This window comes from Eurytemora carolleeae, unplaced genomic scaffold (genome assembly GCF_000591075.1).
Source record: "Eurytemora carolleeae unplaced genomic scaffold, Eaff_2.0 scaffold1181, whole genome shotgun sequence".
Classification (NCBI taxonomy): domain Eukaryota; kingdom Metazoa; phylum Arthropoda; class Copepoda; order Calanoida; family Temoridae; genus Eurytemora; species Eurytemora carolleeae.
In genome coordinates this window covers 23,597-40,916 of record NW_019397313.1, presented here as the reverse complement: position 1 = coordinate 40,916, position 17,320 = coordinate 23,597, and the positions used below count along the sequence as shown (strand labels likewise).

The 17,320-nt window shown below is 32.3% G+C and overlaps 3 protein-coding genes across 3 annotated transcripts in view; all 3 read left to right on the top strand.

Annotated features, from left to right (window-relative positions):
• Positions 1-5,877, top strand: part of LOC111713454 (nuclear pore complex protein Nup85) — a 14,089-nt gene extending 8,212 nt beyond the window's left edge. The window contains exons 11-19 of the mRNA XM_023488309.1: positions 343-455; positions 895-956; positions 1,245-1,284; positions 2,503-2,575; positions 3,040-3,115; positions 3,942-3,990; positions 4,689-4,782; positions 5,515-5,571; positions 5,791-5,877. Of these exons, the coding sequence (XP_023344077.1) occupies positions 343-455; positions 895-956; positions 1,245-1,284; positions 2,503-2,575; positions 3,040-3,115; positions 3,942-3,990; positions 4,689-4,782; positions 5,515-5,571; positions 5,791-5,877 (651 nt within the window). The remainder of the gene's footprint in view (positions 1-342; positions 456-894; positions 957-1,244; positions 1,285-2,502; positions 2,576-3,039; positions 3,116-3,941; positions 3,991-4,688; positions 4,783-5,514; positions 5,572-5,790) is intronic.
• A 2,658-nt stretch (positions 5,878-8,535) lies between these two features.
• Positions 8,536-12,656, top strand: LOC111713451 (DTW domain-containing protein 1). The gene is made up of 6 exons (XM_023488305.1): positions 8,536-8,599; positions 9,678-9,910; positions 11,070-11,131; positions 11,472-11,552; positions 11,943-12,097; positions 12,570-12,656. The coding sequence occupies exons 2-6, from the start codon at positions 9,831-9,833 to the stop codon at positions 12,654-12,656; spliced, it is 465 nt and encodes a 154-aa protein (XP_023344073.1). The 5' UTR covers positions 8,536-8,599; positions 9,678-9,830.
• A 1,866-nt stretch (positions 12,657-14,522) lies between these two features.
• Positions 14,523-17,272, top strand: LOC111713450 (cytochrome b5). The gene is made up of 3 exons (XM_023488304.1): positions 14,523-15,245; positions 16,024-16,191; positions 16,638-17,272. Exons 1-3 carry the CDS (start codon positions 15,144-15,146, stop codon positions 16,770-16,772), a joined length of 405 nt encoding a protein of 134 aa, XP_023344072.1. The 5' UTR covers positions 14,523-15,143; the 3' UTR covers positions 16,773-17,272.
• Positions 17,273-17,320: the final 48 nt, after the last annotated feature.

Below are 17,320 nucleotides of genomic sequence, written 5' to 3'. Positions count from 1 at the left end.
ATTTTAGATTTGGAGATAGGCAAAATGTAGCTGAGCCATATCTATTTATATATATTTATATGTTAGCTATATAGCTGGCCAAACGGTTGGACCAAATGGGCTGAATTTTTTTAGGGAACCCTTGGGTGCCCGAGGAGTAACATAGGATAGGCTAAAAAATCGACATTTTTTTCTTCTTCAAAAATCAAATGTTTTTTTTTCAAATTAAATTGTTTTTGTAAATCTAGGGGACATTTATGCAATTATGCATGCGTGCATATAATAATAATAACAATAATAATAATAGTAATAATAATAATAATAATATATGCATTATAAATGTATTGTTATATATATGTATAGGTAGAGGTAGTTGGTAGAGTACAGGCTGGTGACTATGCTGTATACCCTGAACTAGATCATATCGCCCAGATATTGGCGGGCAGCGAGGACGCTCTCAATACAGTAGCGGACAGGTAAAGTTTTTACCATTACTACTAAATGTTATTTTTGGAGGAATTTAAATGATTTTTCAGCAATAAAAACATCATTTATTGGAAAAAAATCATTAACAAAAAAAAACAAGAAAAAAATAAATAAGAAACCGTTATGTTTGATTTTCTTGGGGATCCAAGTTACTTACTACCCACTACCCAGCCAGATCATACGAATAAAACATAAGTGCGAAAATAAACTTTTGAAATATTTCAATATTATGAAAACCTTGTAGAAAATCATTTCTTTGCCCCGCTGTATTGTACTGTACTGTACACTGTACTGTACTGTACTGTACTGTACTGTACTGTACTGTACTGTACTGTACTGTACTGTACTGTACTGTACTGTACTGTACTGTACTGTACTGGTGTGTACTGTACTGTACTGTACTGTAGTGTACTGTACTGTACTGTCTAGATGTGAGACCTGGTACCAGTGGATGGTTTACAGACTGCTCTACATGAACCCAACTGTTAAAGGAACAATTCATTCACAAAATGATTAATTGATTGCAAGTTGATAAATTAAATGATTGTTTTGATCAATTAGTTGATTTTTTAGTCATTTAATTGATTTTTATTTTTTGATTTATTTTTCGACCAATTTATCGAGTTTTTGTTCGACTGATGGATTAATGATTGTTTTAATCAACTAAGATGTTTCTCTTAATTTACCTTGATTACTTAATCATTTTATTGTTTATTTAATTTACACTGTACACAACATATTTTTAAATCAAATTGAAATGAATTGATCTGAAAATACAGGTTATGATCTCAGTATTTACGCCCAGCAGGCAATGGACAGGTAATTCATTGTAATGTTTAATAAAGTAATAATCTCTGTTTATCGGTGTGTACGTTGTCTGTCCTTTTGGATGTCCGATCATAACTCAGGAACACCTGGACCGATTCACTTCAAAACAAGATGAACAAAGATGAACAAGATGAACAAGATGAACAAGATGAACAAGATGAACAAGATGAACAAGATGAACAAGATGATGATCAAGATGAACAAGATGAACAAGATGAACAAGATGAACAAGATGAACAAGATGAACAAGATGAACAAGATGATCAAGATGATCAAGATGAACAAGATGAACAAGATGAACAAGATGAACAAGATGAACAAGATGAACAAGATAAACGAGATGAACAAGATGAACAAGATAAACGAGATGAACAAGATGATCAAGATGATCAAGATGATCAAGATGATCAAGATGAACAAGATGAACAAGATGAACAAGATTAACAAGATACAAAAGTTCTGATCTCTGAACATGGATTAGAAGAAAAAAGTTGTAAATGTACATTTGTTTCAGTCTTTGTGAACGTAATTTAAAGTGACCCTCTATGGAAAGAGTGACATGTACCATTCACAACGCTGCCCTGAAAAGTTTTGTTTGAACAAGGATGAATAAATAATATCCGTTATTTTTTTTTTAAACTGATAATTTTTTCTATGGAATCTGTTCAAAAACTACTTTCTCTTCCTAATTACTCCTCAGATAAAGGTTTCAAGCGTACCGTTGTGAATCAGTCCTCCCCCCTCGTACAGGGTGTCCCAAAAACAGGAATTCAGTGACGAATTGAATATCGTCTTTGTTATGAATTAGTATTGTAATACCTAATTTCAAACCCATAATATTATTATGTCTGCTAGAGTTTATTTTACGAAAAGGGTAAAAGATGTGTAAAGATGTGTCTATAATGTCTCCGCAAGATTGACATGTTTGTATACTGCAATTTTCTTGTTTCACTAAGTACAACCGCTTGCAGTCAAAACATAAACAAACAAAATGTGAACATTGCAGACGAAACTCTTACAGATTACAGCTTTCTCAGTAGGTATCACTATACTAAATCAAAGAATTATTTAAAAGACGAAATCGAATTCGTCACTGAATTCCCATGTTTATTGGGACACCCTGTATAATGAAGGGTCACTTGATATTACTTTAAAAAATGAATGTTGAAGAAGAAATTTTATTTAAACATTTTACTTCTGATATTTTAGATTTGGAGGTTTGCAGTCGATGACTAGCTTGGATTCAGTTCTTCTTGGTATCATAGAACTAGATATTCCAGAGGTATTTGCGGACTCATTGCCCTATTTTTATGTTGATTTTTTTATTGTTAGGTGTTTTCTCTCTCACGGATCGGGAGTTAAGTGTTAAATATCCAACATAACGTTGAAAAAAAATAATCAAGACGATAACATGTAAATCTGCTTAATTACTAAACTGTAAATCAAATTTCCGAAACTGTTGGAATAAACGTTGAACAGTGCAGTCCTGCATCAAAATGAAATAGATCTTTAGCAATGTTGGTTGGTTGATTGATTAATTGATTGATTAATTGAGTGATCAATCGATTTATTGTTTTATTAAGTATATAATTAATTGATTAATTGATCAAATACATTAATCAATAGATTGATTTATTGAATACATTGATTAATTTATAGCTTGATAATACAATGATTGATTGATAATGCATTGATTGATTTATTTAAAATATATATATATTTATATATCGATTGAATTTTGCCTAGGTTATCAGAGAGCTGTGTTTGACCTTGGATAATTTCTGGTTTCCCGCTCATCTTCTTGATCTCCTCCAGCACACAGGTTGGTTTCCCGTTCATCTTCTTGATCTCCTCCAGCACACAGGTTAGTTTCCCGCTCATCTTCTTGATCTCCTCCAGCACACAGGTTGGTTTCCCGTTCATCTTCTTGATCTCCTCGAGCACAAAGGTCCAGTTTAAAGGGACTGTTAACGTACTTTGAAGCGACTATCCATCAATAGAGTGATATGTGTGATTCACAACGGTACCTTTTAAATCTTTGCCTGATGAAGAATAAATAAGATATCCATGCTTCAACTTTGATTATTTTAATTCTGGCTTCTTGAATGTTTCTTACGGATATCTGCTACAGAAACGACGAAGTAAATTTTCAGAATTAAACTCTTTTCTAGCTTGATAAATGAATTTTTCTTCCTCTTTTATTTAATTACTGATCAGATAAAGGTTTCAAGGGTAACATTGTGAATTGGGCGTGCCTGTCTTCAAATGTGGCGCTCCATGTCCGAGTTGTTTACTTATTTCTCTTATTGACAGACCCCTTATAAAGAGACTTTTAACATACTCACCTTTTTTTGCATGCGCGTAGGTTTTTTAATTACTTTGAACCTGAGGACTGAGGAGTGTATTTTTTCAAGAAATAATGATAAATTGGAAGTCTAAAAGGAAGTTTTTTTTACCCTTTTTCCCCCTTTTTTCCCTCATTAAAAGTACAAGAATACCGTTTTTATCAATTTTTTAAAGTTACTTTCACTACTTTCAATACTTTTACTACGGATTGCGATGAAGGGAGATAATCTGACTTATAATCTCGGATTAATGGTTAAAGTATTTTTTATTATTATGTATTGTTATTAATTGTTAATGTTTAGGGGTATTGAGTACAGAATCTAGGAATAGTTCTCTTGGCGCAGGTCTCAGGTAAGCCTATGGGTTAAGAAGCGCGGGGGGGGGGGTATTGATTACATAAATAGAGCTTGTTCCGTATCAAACTTACGTATTAACTTTGTCCGTCATAAGGACATACTTTAAGGGACGATAGTTTGGCCCCTAGGTGTCTCACGTGAGTATCTTATCTGATAGATTGCTAGTTAACACGGTAGACATCTGGTGGAAAAAACACTATTTTCAATGTTATGGTTTTTCTCAAGGGTATTATGCCCAGTGGCAACTTCCCAGATGTGCAATATCCCAAGTCTGGCCTAGCCGTAGCACTCGCTCGGCTTCTAGTATGTTCTAGTAGCAAAGCTCGGCCATTTAGCCCATCCTAGCCGCAGAGCTCGACCCTCATTGCGGCGCCTCAGAAGGCCTAAACCAACATTCGGGAAGCTGCCGCTTGGGAAATTGAACATGTGAAACGTCGCGTAGAGAAAATGCCTAACACTGTATTTTCAATTCTTTGAAAAAAAAGTTTTTGATAAAATTTTTTTTTCAATACATTTAGTAACCGAAGAATGAGTAATTGCAAATGTAATGAGAGTATATGTGAGGTCGAGGAGAAGGATGAATAGTCTCTGAAACTACGAACATGTGGATTTATGTAATCTTGTTAGTGGATTTCTTCCTTGATGAGGAAGACGGCTTTGGCTCGGCTACAATTTAATGATTTTGTCTTCCAGGGAGTTCCTGGTTCTCGACTACGCGACCTGTTTGATGTCTCACAACTCACTCTGGCAGCTTGGAGTCCTGTACTTCGACCATTGTCCTGTTCAGGTCAGTATTTGTATTTTCCTGTTCAGATGTTTGTCCTGTTTCCATCTTTATCTGTTCTGTTCAACAGTACACTGGATGCCTCTAAAACCCTTAATTTAGTAGTTTCATCTTTAGGTGGAAATGTGGTTAGTCCCGTCCCCAAAACTCTGATTTCATTTGATTTATTTGATTACTACCGTTTGATCAGTAATATCTATCTGAGGCTCCAGCTACCACACCCTGTAGTTAACTCCATGCATGCGGATTTTTGATGTGAATAATGAAAATCGTACGATCCCAGAGTAATAGGGTCGTTTTTTTTACATCTGTTTGTGACGTAATAGAACAACTCAAGATATAGTTATATTTTACACAAATAACACTGAAGGGACTGTACGTGTAATTTCAAGTGACCATCCATGCTAAGATGACAATGCCTGATTAACATCTGTACCCTTGAAACCTTTATCCGATTAATAATGTGGAAGATATTGTAGAGTTTAGAGTAGATAAAGTGTTTCATTCTGATAATAGAGACAGTTTACGATTCTTTTGTAGAGGAACCACAACTAAAATAAACAGTTTTCAAATTAATAAACATTGATATCTAATTCATACTTGATCAGACAAAGCTTGTAAATGGTACCGTTGTGAATCGTGAAATGCCAGCTTTTCATAGAAAGTATCTTGAAATTACGCTTACAGTCCCTTTAAACATCTTCATCATAATATTTATTATTCAACTGTTAACAGGGAAAGCAGAGACTAGAGGCAATGTTGGAAAGAATCCCGTTAACCAGTGATTACAAGGTTAGATAAGAAATTGAGTAACTAGTGAATTGATTATTCTATGGAAACCGACCCAAAGGGTATCCGACCGGACCTAAGTATCGTGTAGTTTTTCAGATAATCTCAAGTCATTTTTACTCCCCGCGTGTTTTTTCTACTCCCCATTATAACTTTGTCTAACCCCTATTGATGCATTGTTTGGCTAATTCTGATTGATTAATTGATTTATTTACATTTAAGGCTGGTAAGATCCTTGAAATTGCCGGAGAACGCGGTCTTCATACAATCATCACTTCAACATGTAAAGTAAGTTTTATAACTCATTGATTGATTGATTGATTGATGGAATGATCGATGAATGCTCTTTAAAAAATCCGGCAAAAATAAATTCTTTAAATTAATATTTTAAAAATAAAACTAATGGTATGAATTCATAATAAATAACGCTTGAAATTTATATAAATAAACATAATCCTGAATCCTGATAGTTATTTGTTTACTTTATCTATTCATTTCATTTATATCAAGTTAAAACTCAACAATCTTGTTCTAACATTGTATTCATAAACACAGTATTTCATGCTGGATTCAATCTTCAGTATTTATCACATATTATTTGCGGATTTCAATCTTCAGTATTTATCACATATTATTTGCGGATTTCTAAGAGATTTTCAATTTTAATGTTAATATTAATATTTGTTTTTGTATCTTATTAACTTGCGACGCTAAAGTTATTTATTTCCCCTCCAATTCTTGAATTTCATTTTTCACATAGATTTTTCATATAGATTTGAGCGGAGCTGTAACATTTTTTAAGGGTTTCCTTCTGTAAGTGTATATCATGTCGTGCCGGTACGACTATAGGCCTACTTAGCCCAGCCCTTAAAAGCTGATAAGCAGTCTGTACATATCTAGTCTGTGGGACCGTTCATTGGTTAGAGTTATGTGAGGGGAACGTAAAAGCTAATTTTCGATTTTTTCTAAAATATTAGTTTTACTTTTGAGATATGGCTAATTTTTAACGTAAAAATCGGCTTTATTATGTATAAATATTACAAATGGACAGCTAGTTGGCTTCTTAGTTTGCCTTTTTGTTTTATTGATTGATTGTATAGTTGATTCTTGGTTGTTCGACTGATTGTTTGATTGATTTAGGTCCTGTTCTCCTCTATCCAGAGTTACCAACTGCTCCAGTGTTTACAGGTAAAAATACCAGTGCTTAGGATCCATTTAATTTTGATGCGGATCCGGATCCGGATCCTAAGGACTGAAAAATACCACAAAAAATTACGAGCTTCAGAGGCGTATTCAGGGGGGCCATAAGGCCCCCCCCCCCCCTCCATGGATCTGTGAAATCTTCCAGGGGTTTTGGGGCCCCAACAGATGCAGAGCCCCCAGGGACAGAAAACGCCCCTGACTAGCTCAGTGCAATTAACATGATGATTTTATTCACCTTAAATCATTAGCTTTATAGGGATAAAAGTTTTTATGCGTAAATGCTTTTCAAGTTTTACGAGCTATCAATATTTAAACTGAAAAAAGCATATTCTTTTTAATTCAAATTTTAAAAAATGTAAATTTTTTCTTCTAAAAATTTTACATTTTAATCAATTTAAATTGTTTTGACGGATCAACTTGGTAAATTTTTGCACAATTAAGACTTTCGAAAATTTTCAAGTATGTGTGAAATTTTTGTTGTTTGTCTTTTACGAGATTTCAATCTTTTTTATCTATTTAATTTACATATCTATGCTAAATATTAGAATTAACAAGTTTTACTTTTGATAATTTTAACTGTAATTTTCACTTTAAAAGCGAGAAAACCCCATATTTTCCCATTAAACACTCCTGATCTGCGGGAATAAAATATTTAAAATGGTATATATCCCTGTATACGTATCTATCTAAATATCTATGTATGTATCTGCCTACCTATCTATCTATCTATCTTTCACTATATTACGATAGATAGATAGATATATACATAAATACAGAGAAATATAGATATACATATACATATATAAATATTTCTCTGTATTTATGTATATATCTATCAGTGTATCTATCTATCTATATATATATATATCTTTTTCAGGAGCTGGCAGAAGACGAGAGCCTCCCCGAGAAACAGAAAGTTTTGCTCGAGGCAATTTTTCTATTTTTTATTCAATTTTCAATTTTACATTTTCGTCGTCTTTTCTTCTTGGAATAATTTTTCCTCCATAAATTATGATTAAAATATTTAAATATATGAAATTACTAAGTTGGTAATAGGATATAAACTTTTAACAAGATTTCCAGCATGTAAAACTTCTTTTTAAGTTTGCTTTGGCGGTTATTTCTGAAGAGGGCTCGAGCTATACAGAGAAAAAAAGGGAAATCGAATAAAAAAAAAACGATTTTTTAATGCGTTCGTTATTGCTTCGATTTTTGGACATATTTTCTTTCTGGGTCAAAATTTTGCATAATGTTTAATGTTTAAAATAAAAATTTTGAAATTTTTAACACCTTTCAGATTTTTGTGGAACCTCTAAAAGGAAGAGACCGGCTAGACATGGTAGTTCAGTTGGAAGTGCAGTATTTTAGAGAAATTTTTCAGGATTCATTTGAGACCTATGAGACGTATCAAATAAATTCTAAGAAATGTCTCTACAATGCTGCACTCTCAGCTCAACTATCATGTCTAGCCGGTCTCTCCCTTTAAAATCCCAAAACCTTTTTATAAACGAATCAACTTATTGCACGTCACTAGTTGATAAGGAGACATTCTGTGAAATGCATAAAAGGGCGCCAAGTCTTTTTTGTCCTTAGCTGTGCTCTAGCCTGGATTGGACTCCAGGCCGCAGCTGTGACGCTGTGCCCTGAAGGCAATCTGGGGGTTCCACTTTGGGTTCCTTTTCAGATTTACACTTGTTTTGATTTATTAGATTCAAAATAATTTTAAAAAAAATGAGTTTGTTTAAAAATAGTTAAATGTTGTGAGTAGGAGGAGGAGAAGGGGATCAGGTTGGCTATTGCTAAAAATCTGGCGCTAGCCTTGACAAAGGTAAATGGATTTTACAATCAACTAATCAATACTAGAAGATTTACAGTTGTGCTTGGATTTGGATCCGGATCCGTAGTAATTTGGCACCTTGGATTCAGATCCGTAGCAATTTGGCACCTTAGATCCGGAAACGTAGCAATTTGGCACCCTGGATCCGGATCCTTAATATTTAAGCTCCCTGGGTCCGGATCCTTAATGTTTAAGCTCTCTTGATCCGGATCCTCAATGTATAAGCACTTTGATCCGGATTCTCATTATTTAAGCTCCCTAGGTCTGGATCCTAAAAATCTTAGCTCCCTGAATCCGGATCCTAAATATTTAATATCTTTGGATCCGGATCCTCATTATTTAAGATCCCTGGTTCCGGATGATCCTTAATATTTAAGCTCTCTGGATTCGGATCCTCAATATTTAAGCTCACTGAAGCCGGATCCTTAATATTTTAGCTCCCTAAATCCGGATCCTCAATATTTAAGATCCCTGGATCCGGATCCTATATATTTAAGCTCCCTGGATCTGGATCCTCAATGCTCCCTAAACTCTACAAGAATTTAATTGAATTTCGACTTTTTCCAAAACCGACTTTTCCGTGTCGGTTATCTATCTATCTATCTATCTATCTATCTATATATCTATCTATCTATCTATCTTTTTATCTATCTATCTATCTATCTATCTATCTATCTATCTATCTATATATCTATCTATCTATCTATCTATCTATCTATCTGTTGTAAAAATTATTTTTTCTTCTACCGAAGTTAGGTATTTTGTAAGGGTTTTATTCGCCGAATTGGGGAAAATAAATGATTTTTGGATAAAAGTATCGAAAAAGTCGTATATATCGTTGATGACATTCGACAACTGTCCTAAATTTAGAATTCCGTAATAAATTAAAATTGAAAACTTCTTTAAATCCTGGGTTGAACCATTTTCAAGATTTTTTATCAGAATAGTAAAATTGAGGAAAAATTCTTTTCTCAACGATCTTTGAAGAGATTTTTTATTGTTTAAAATTTACAAGTTCTATATTTTTTTGTATTTAAAAACATTTTATACATTTAAATTTTAATTTTAGGAGGGTGACACCAGTAGTTCAGTTTATTAGACCTCTTAAACCGATGGAAAACTTCTAATCTCCTCTCTGCTACCTGACATTTTTTAATCGTGATGTAATAAACAATTTTGATGTAAGATTTGAAAAATAAAATGTTAAGATTTCAGAAATAAAATGGCGGATCTCGGAGACTGCAACGACACAGAGAAAGATAATGCTGGAAGTTGGGAAGGGTTTATATGTATGGAACCAGGGTGTGTAAATATACATTATACAATTAAGATTTATTTATAGATTTTTATATTTGATGTGTTTTTTATGTAACGGGCCCACAACTCAAATATAAGGTCTTTTAGATTTATCAAATTTTACAAAAAAATCTGATCAATTTATGTTTTTCCTTGACCAAATATTGTATAATTCATATTAAGAACTAAATATGTTTATGCAAGAGATACATAGCAAAAATTGTCTTGGTTTGTAGATAATTTAGCTTTATGCGCAGCATATATCTTTATGGGGTTTTGAATGAGAGGCGAAAGATAAAAACTATTTTTCCAATTTTAAGCCTAAAAAGGCCATAATTTTAACAAATACGGGTCGATTTTGTAGAAAATAGTAAAAACCCAACAGGTGCATTTACAAAACGAATTACTAAATCTGTTTATCATGACTTTAAGATAATTTACAGATGTTTTGAAAACTCTAAATCTAAATCTGACCATGGGAGAAACTTAGATGGGCTTTTTGCTTATATTTCTTTACTTTCAGACAATGTCATGATAATTTTAAGGAGCTGTCAACTTTGAGAACGCTTTTTAAATATCCTGAAAATGTCTTTGTTTTCATTTCTGAAATTGATATTCTAGCTTCGCTGTAATTTTAAAATTTGGTTTGGTTTGATCTGATCTGATATCTGATCTGATCTGATATCTGATCTGATATCTGATCTGATATCTGATCTGATATACTGAATGAGCGTGTGAATTTTTTTTTACCAAGATTTGATAACTGAGATTTGTTACTTCTAAAAACGACTAGTTTTATGTTTAGCGCCGACAAATAATTGTAAATGGTTTAAATTCACTTTTGACCGAAAGTTACGTTGCATATTTTTTAGAATATTGTTTCCTTGTTCAAATTTTAATAATCTGATCTATGATGTGGACGATAATGTTTTATTTTCACCTTGAAACTTTCCATTGTTTTTTAAGTAGAACTGTTCAAGTCACTTTGTAGAGAAACCACAATTAAAAATAATCAATTTTCAAGTAGAAGATTCTTGATATCTCTAGCACTCTTGATCAGACCAAGGTGTGAAGGGTACAGTTGTGAATCAATCAAACATGACAGACTGTAAATAAAGATTCCCATAAAATCACGCCTCCTACAGTTCCTTCAATTATATTTCAGACTCCTTGAGCTGGATTCTAGAGATGTTCGAAGTCAGGGATTTCTGCCGAGCAGACCTCCAGGTTTATTCTTGTTTTTTTTATCAGAATAGTTTTTAAAAGAGGCTTAACTAGTNATGTACAGGGGTGGGAGATAATAACTACATAATGTACAGGGGTGGGAGATAATAACTACATAATGTACAGGGGTGGGAGATAATAACTACATAATGTACAGGGGTGGGAGATAATAACTACATAATGTACAGGGGTGGGAGATAATAACTACATAATGTACAGGGGTGGGAGATAATAACTACATAATGTACAGGGGTGGGAGATAATAACTACATAATGTACAGGGGTGGGAGATAATAACTACATAATGTACAAGGGTGGGAGATAATAACCACATAATGTACAGGGGATACAGGTTGGAGTGTTCAACATTCAGCACCATGGCAGAGTGAAAAGCTGGTCTTAGGTGAAGAAAATCCATTCAAAGGTAGAATTTATATAAAGTTTTTTTTTATTTATAAATTCAGAGAATTCGGTTTTATTAGCTGTTGTTCATTGTTGTCATTATAGAAGCTGAAGTCAGAAATTTTTCCGTTGTAAATTTCGGGATAAATATTGTAAATTTCGGGATAAATATTAATCTCCATGTCAAGGATTTATCCAAAAGTGTCCAAATTGGATATCGAGATTAAGTGTTCAAGATTAACGTCGCCTCACAAATAAATAAGTTTCGACCTCTGTTTAGATTAAAAAAGATTTACATTAAAAGTTGATTTTAACGTCCAACTATTTTTTTTGGTGATTTAACGAAATTTTTTTTTAGTTTTTTACATCTGGGAGAACAATTTGAATTACGTTGCCAATCCCTTTATTTCAGGGTTGAATATATCTCCGACTGATTATTTAAACCTGCACCCTGACCGGCAGCCCTGCCCTGTTTGCTGTAAATCCCGGAAATATTTCTGCTACACCTGTTATGTACCTGTACAATGCCTCAAGCAGTATGTACCACACATAAAGCTTCCAATTAAGGTGATTTTCAAAATTAAACTTGGGTGTGTTTGTACCGAATATTTTCTTGAATACCCCCCTCCCCTTCTATGGAAAATTTTTTTTTCCAAAAAATTAATATATGCTTTTTAATTTATTTTACGGGTTTATTCGCTGAATTGGGAGAAATTTATGATTTTTAAGGAAAAATCAATATATTTTTGGGTTAAAAAAAACATTTTTTTAAATTAAAGAAGTTGCCTTTTGATGTACAATATTTCAATTTTTCCTCCCAAATCAGCAAAAAAATAATGATAAAATTCGGAGGCGTAGAGTAAAACAGAGAATAGAACATAGTAATTGTACTAAATGGGTCAACTTAGACGTTAGGTACTAATTTCCAAGGTGACTTTATCACAAGGCCAAGTTATAAAATTTGAGGAAATACTTAAACCATTCAAGTTAGTTTTTATTGATTTTTGTTAAATTATTTTCTTAAATTTTATTAAATTAGATAGATATAGTAAAGCATGCCCGTGAGGTTGACGGAAAATCTACTGCCGTCCACGCACCAATCATAGGTAATATTATAATAATATAATAATATAAAGATAATGATAATGAAAAGAATAATGATAATGATAATGATAATGATAATGAAAATNTAATTTTCATCAAATTGCACTCAAGGTAAATCAACTTAATTTTCATCAAATTGCACTCAAGGTAAATCAACTTAATTTTCATCAAATTGCACTCAAGGTAAATCAACTTAATTTTCATCAAATTGTACTCAAGGTAAATCAACTTAATTTTCATCAAATTGCACTCAAGGTAAATCAACTTAATTTTCATCAAATTGTACTCAAGGTAAATAAACTTTTTGGATATAATTAGGTTTCCCAGGTTAAATCATCCATAATTAAGGTTTCTAGACTAGACTTGATTTTATAATATAACATATACTTGATTCCACTATAAAGTTTCTAGACTAGACTTGATTTTATAATGTAACATATACTTGATTTAACTATAAAGTTTCTAGACTGGACTTGATTTTATAATGTAACATATACTTGATTTAACTATAAAGTTTTAGGCTAAACTTGATTTAATAATGTAACATATACTTGATTTAACTAAAGTTTCTAGATTGGACTTGCTCTTATGATATAACATATACTTGATTTTACTAAACAAACCAGGCAAAGGATTAAGCTAGAATTAATCAAATTACATTTAAATAATTAATAATAAATAGAAAGAAACATTTGCTAGGAAGGTTTTCGTCATTTAATTTTTGCCTGACCCAAGGTGAGGCATGGCTTAAATTTGGTCGTGTGGCTGGAACTTCGCAATTTGCAAAATCAATTGTTAATGCACAGTTATATTAAAGAGAAGTCCAGATTGAGAAACCGGGACATGGAATGGACTTAAACCTCCAATCCACTACTGGAGTCGAGCGTCCATACGTAATTATTGGAATTTTCTTTCCGTATCTTATCATTAAAAAAGAAAAAGTCTGAAACAAATAAAAACTTGCACTTTTAAACGCAGGTATGGACATAGTGGGAGAAAAAAATTCACATTATTCATTGTTATATTACAAACGTTTTAGAAAAAATAGAATAGCGTGTTCTAAAAAATAATCAAACATTTTTTTCGGGTGTGCGGTGTGAATAACTTAGTTATTTTCAACGTAAAATTGTATGAAAAGGAGATGAAAGAAATTTTTCACATTTTTCTAAAACATTATTTTTTAGGCTGAGTATAAAGGAGAATATGACGACATGTTGTTTTTCTTCAAGTTTATGTACGAGAAAATACATGAACTGTACGACCATAACAATCTCAGGCAGATAATTGTACAGTACCTTTAAGATCTGAGCTGTTCAGTCTTATATTGTGGATATCGAGATCTCGATCTTTTATTAATCTGCAGATTAATTTAATCTTGATTCGAAATCCTGCATGGTAATCGTACCCAGTCAGGGGTTGAAGGGAACTTTGATTTTTGGTGGAGTAACTAAAACGAATACATGGAAAGGAATAGTTTTTATAGATCCTCAAATTAAAAATTCCCACAGTGAACATCGAGATGATGAGTATCCTGTAATGATGACTAACCCAGCTCAGAAAAAACAAAAACAAATTTTGAAAGCTAAACCGGTTTTTGAATTTTAATAACTGGTTTTGATTTTGACTTCGAGTAGAAATTAACCGTAACGTATAAACTAATTAAGATCTTCGCTCTCTAGTGTACAGCTGTACATTGTAAGAATGTACACTATACAACTGTACATACACTGTGTACAGAAAGAAGATTAAACTCAAATGTACAGAAACATTGTACAATTTATCTGTGATCTAGAGCGTACACCCGGGACTGATAACAGATTGAAAATATTCTTTAAACTTGTGCTTGGAAGAATATTGATTAAAATTGAAATTATTTAAGTGTAAACTGTACAACACTTACACAACTATACACTGTGCAGTGTGCACTGTACACTATTAATATGTAAATTGTACAGTGTACACTTACACTTGACAATATGTTCTGTATTTAACTTCATTTAAGTTTCTTTATTTATTTCATAGTACCATTGGCGATTAAAAATGGTTCCCATTTTAAGTACCTACATTCTGATATATATGAGCATTTAGATATCAATATTCAATATTTCAACTTTCAAGCTAAAATAAAAATTAAAATTATTCAAATTTCTACTGTGATAAAACCATAATAAATTACAGTGATAACCACAAAACTTTGAAATAGGAAGACGACTTTATAGCAATACTTAAGGATATTTGATGTTTTTATAAAGCTAATAGTTTACAAGACACTTATGACGTCACTGATTAAGTAAAATAAGTCTGTTTCACACTGCAAAATTGCTGTGTCCATGCTTTTTGGACTTTTTGAAATCATAACTTGAGTCTAAAAGTCGTCTTCCTGTTTCAGAGTTTTTTTTGTAATCACTGTACTTTTTGGTTTTCAGTTTGTTATCTAATGATATTTCTTGATGGGTTCATTTTGATTTGATTTCAGAAAAGTTTTTGTTTATAAATTTTCAAAAATAAAATGTCTGACAAGGAGGTTAAAATCTACAGGTTGGATGAAGTGAAGGAGCACAACATTAGCAAGGGAGAAAAGAAATCTGTCTGGACGATTATTCACAATAAGGTTGACACCATTTTTTTTATTTTTTTTTAACAACAATTTACAAACAAGCGTTGTCAAACTAAAGCGATCATTATTGAAATCTTTATTTTGAACTTTAAATGCATATAAAGAAGATTTTTTGGTTTTAACGGAGTGACCGTCTATGTAAGGTAGTTGAACTGAGGACGCAGTGTTGGGGAAAACTTCTTAAGGATTCATTTAAGACATATAAAACTTTTTAAAGATCTGTAAATCCTGAGTTGAGCGCAAATTCTACGTTCTAAACTCCTACTTTGGAGGTGAATACGTTTTCAGAATTAGTTTTTTTTAATTATTAAAAATTAAAATTAAAAGAAATCCAGTTAAATTTAATAAAATGCAGGATAACTAAAATCGTTTAATGATTTGGTCAATTAATATCATTTAATGTGGTTAACAAAAAGATTAATTATCCGAATATTTTCAAAATGGTGATTCAATTTTTAATGAATTATAATCGCATGGAGTTATCATACAACTTGTATTCATTGTATGCTGTTCTGCGCGGCATGCAACTTTCCCCTAATTTAACATCAAATAGATGGCATAATTGATGAAAATAAATCCTAATTACGAGTTAAACTAAATTAGTTAAGAAAGAATGTACTTCAAATATTTTTGCCCCAAATAAATCATTTTCCCTTTTTTGGAGGGATTTTAATTTATTCTTGTCTTTTTGTGGTGGGTGGAAATATATTCTTTTTTTTAAAGGTTACTTTGTGCGGAAATGTACCAATAACATAATCTCTTCCATTTTAAGGTGTACGATGTAACCCCGTTCCTTGATGAGCACCCTGGTGGCGAGGAAATTCTTCTCGAGAATGCCGGGATCGATTCTTCAGAGAATTTCGAGGATGTTGGACACTCAAGCGATGCCCGTGAAATGCTGGAGGAATATTATATTGGAGAACTGCACGAAGATGATAAGGTTAGTAAGATGAATTTAAGAGACTGTGAGCGTATTTTCGAGTGACCCTTCTTTTATAGAATTTATGTATTAACAACGGTGCCCTTTAAACCTTTTCTGATCAATGATTAATTCGATATCATTGTTTTTCTAGCTAGAAATAAATAATTTTCAATTTTGGTTTCTCTTTAAAGTGACTTGAGATTTATGCAATAGTAAATAGATGGATATTTTCATAATTTTAACAAAATATCTTTTATTATCTTGTATTTTATTTTATCCCACACAAACATGCCACCACTCCCCTCCCCATAACTCCTTTCCTAGTTGCGCTCCTGGCCAATTTATATATTTAAAGATATTTAAAGACGTTTAAATATATTCAGTTTTTTTTGCAGAATTAACGACATTTTGATTTTATTACCCCTTTATTCTTATGCCCCCCTTAAATGTTAGCTTAATTTTAGGTTGAAACTGAGAAAGCTAAAGCCTGGGGTCCTGGACCTGTCCCTGTAGAAGAATCATCTTGGATTACAACATATCTTATTCCTATCTCTGTAGCCCTTGGATGCGCAATTCTTTACAGATACTTTATGCACTAGAACAGTGATCAGGGACGCCATCTTAGTCCATGGCGATATAACCACGTGTTAATCAGCTGATGTCTAAATATGGCGGACCGTGTTTTTTCCCGGATTTTTACAAGGGAAAATTACATTTATTATTAGTCTGGGTAGTTTATTTAACGAATTTTTTAATTGAATTTTGTAAGGTGCAGAAGGAGGCATAATTAAACTATACTTTACGTTTATTTACTCGGGAAAATTCGACTGTGGCATGACCATTTTTATTATCTATGCATATCTATTATTGGTTCCCCTATAAAAAATATGAACACTTCCATAAATAAAGGTGTATAGTGTACACTGTACTTTAAAATTGCATTAATGTCGTCTCCTTATTCCATAGTGTTCTGGTTCTCACTGTATTTTATATTTTACAATAATTACAAAATAACTGATTTGTCAGTTAAAATATAACTTGTATAACATCTATAACTATATGTAACTCTAAATGTGTAAAATTTCATTGTTTTAGATTGGTGGTGGAATTGATTGTTCGCCTTAATTAGGTAGGCGATTATATTAAT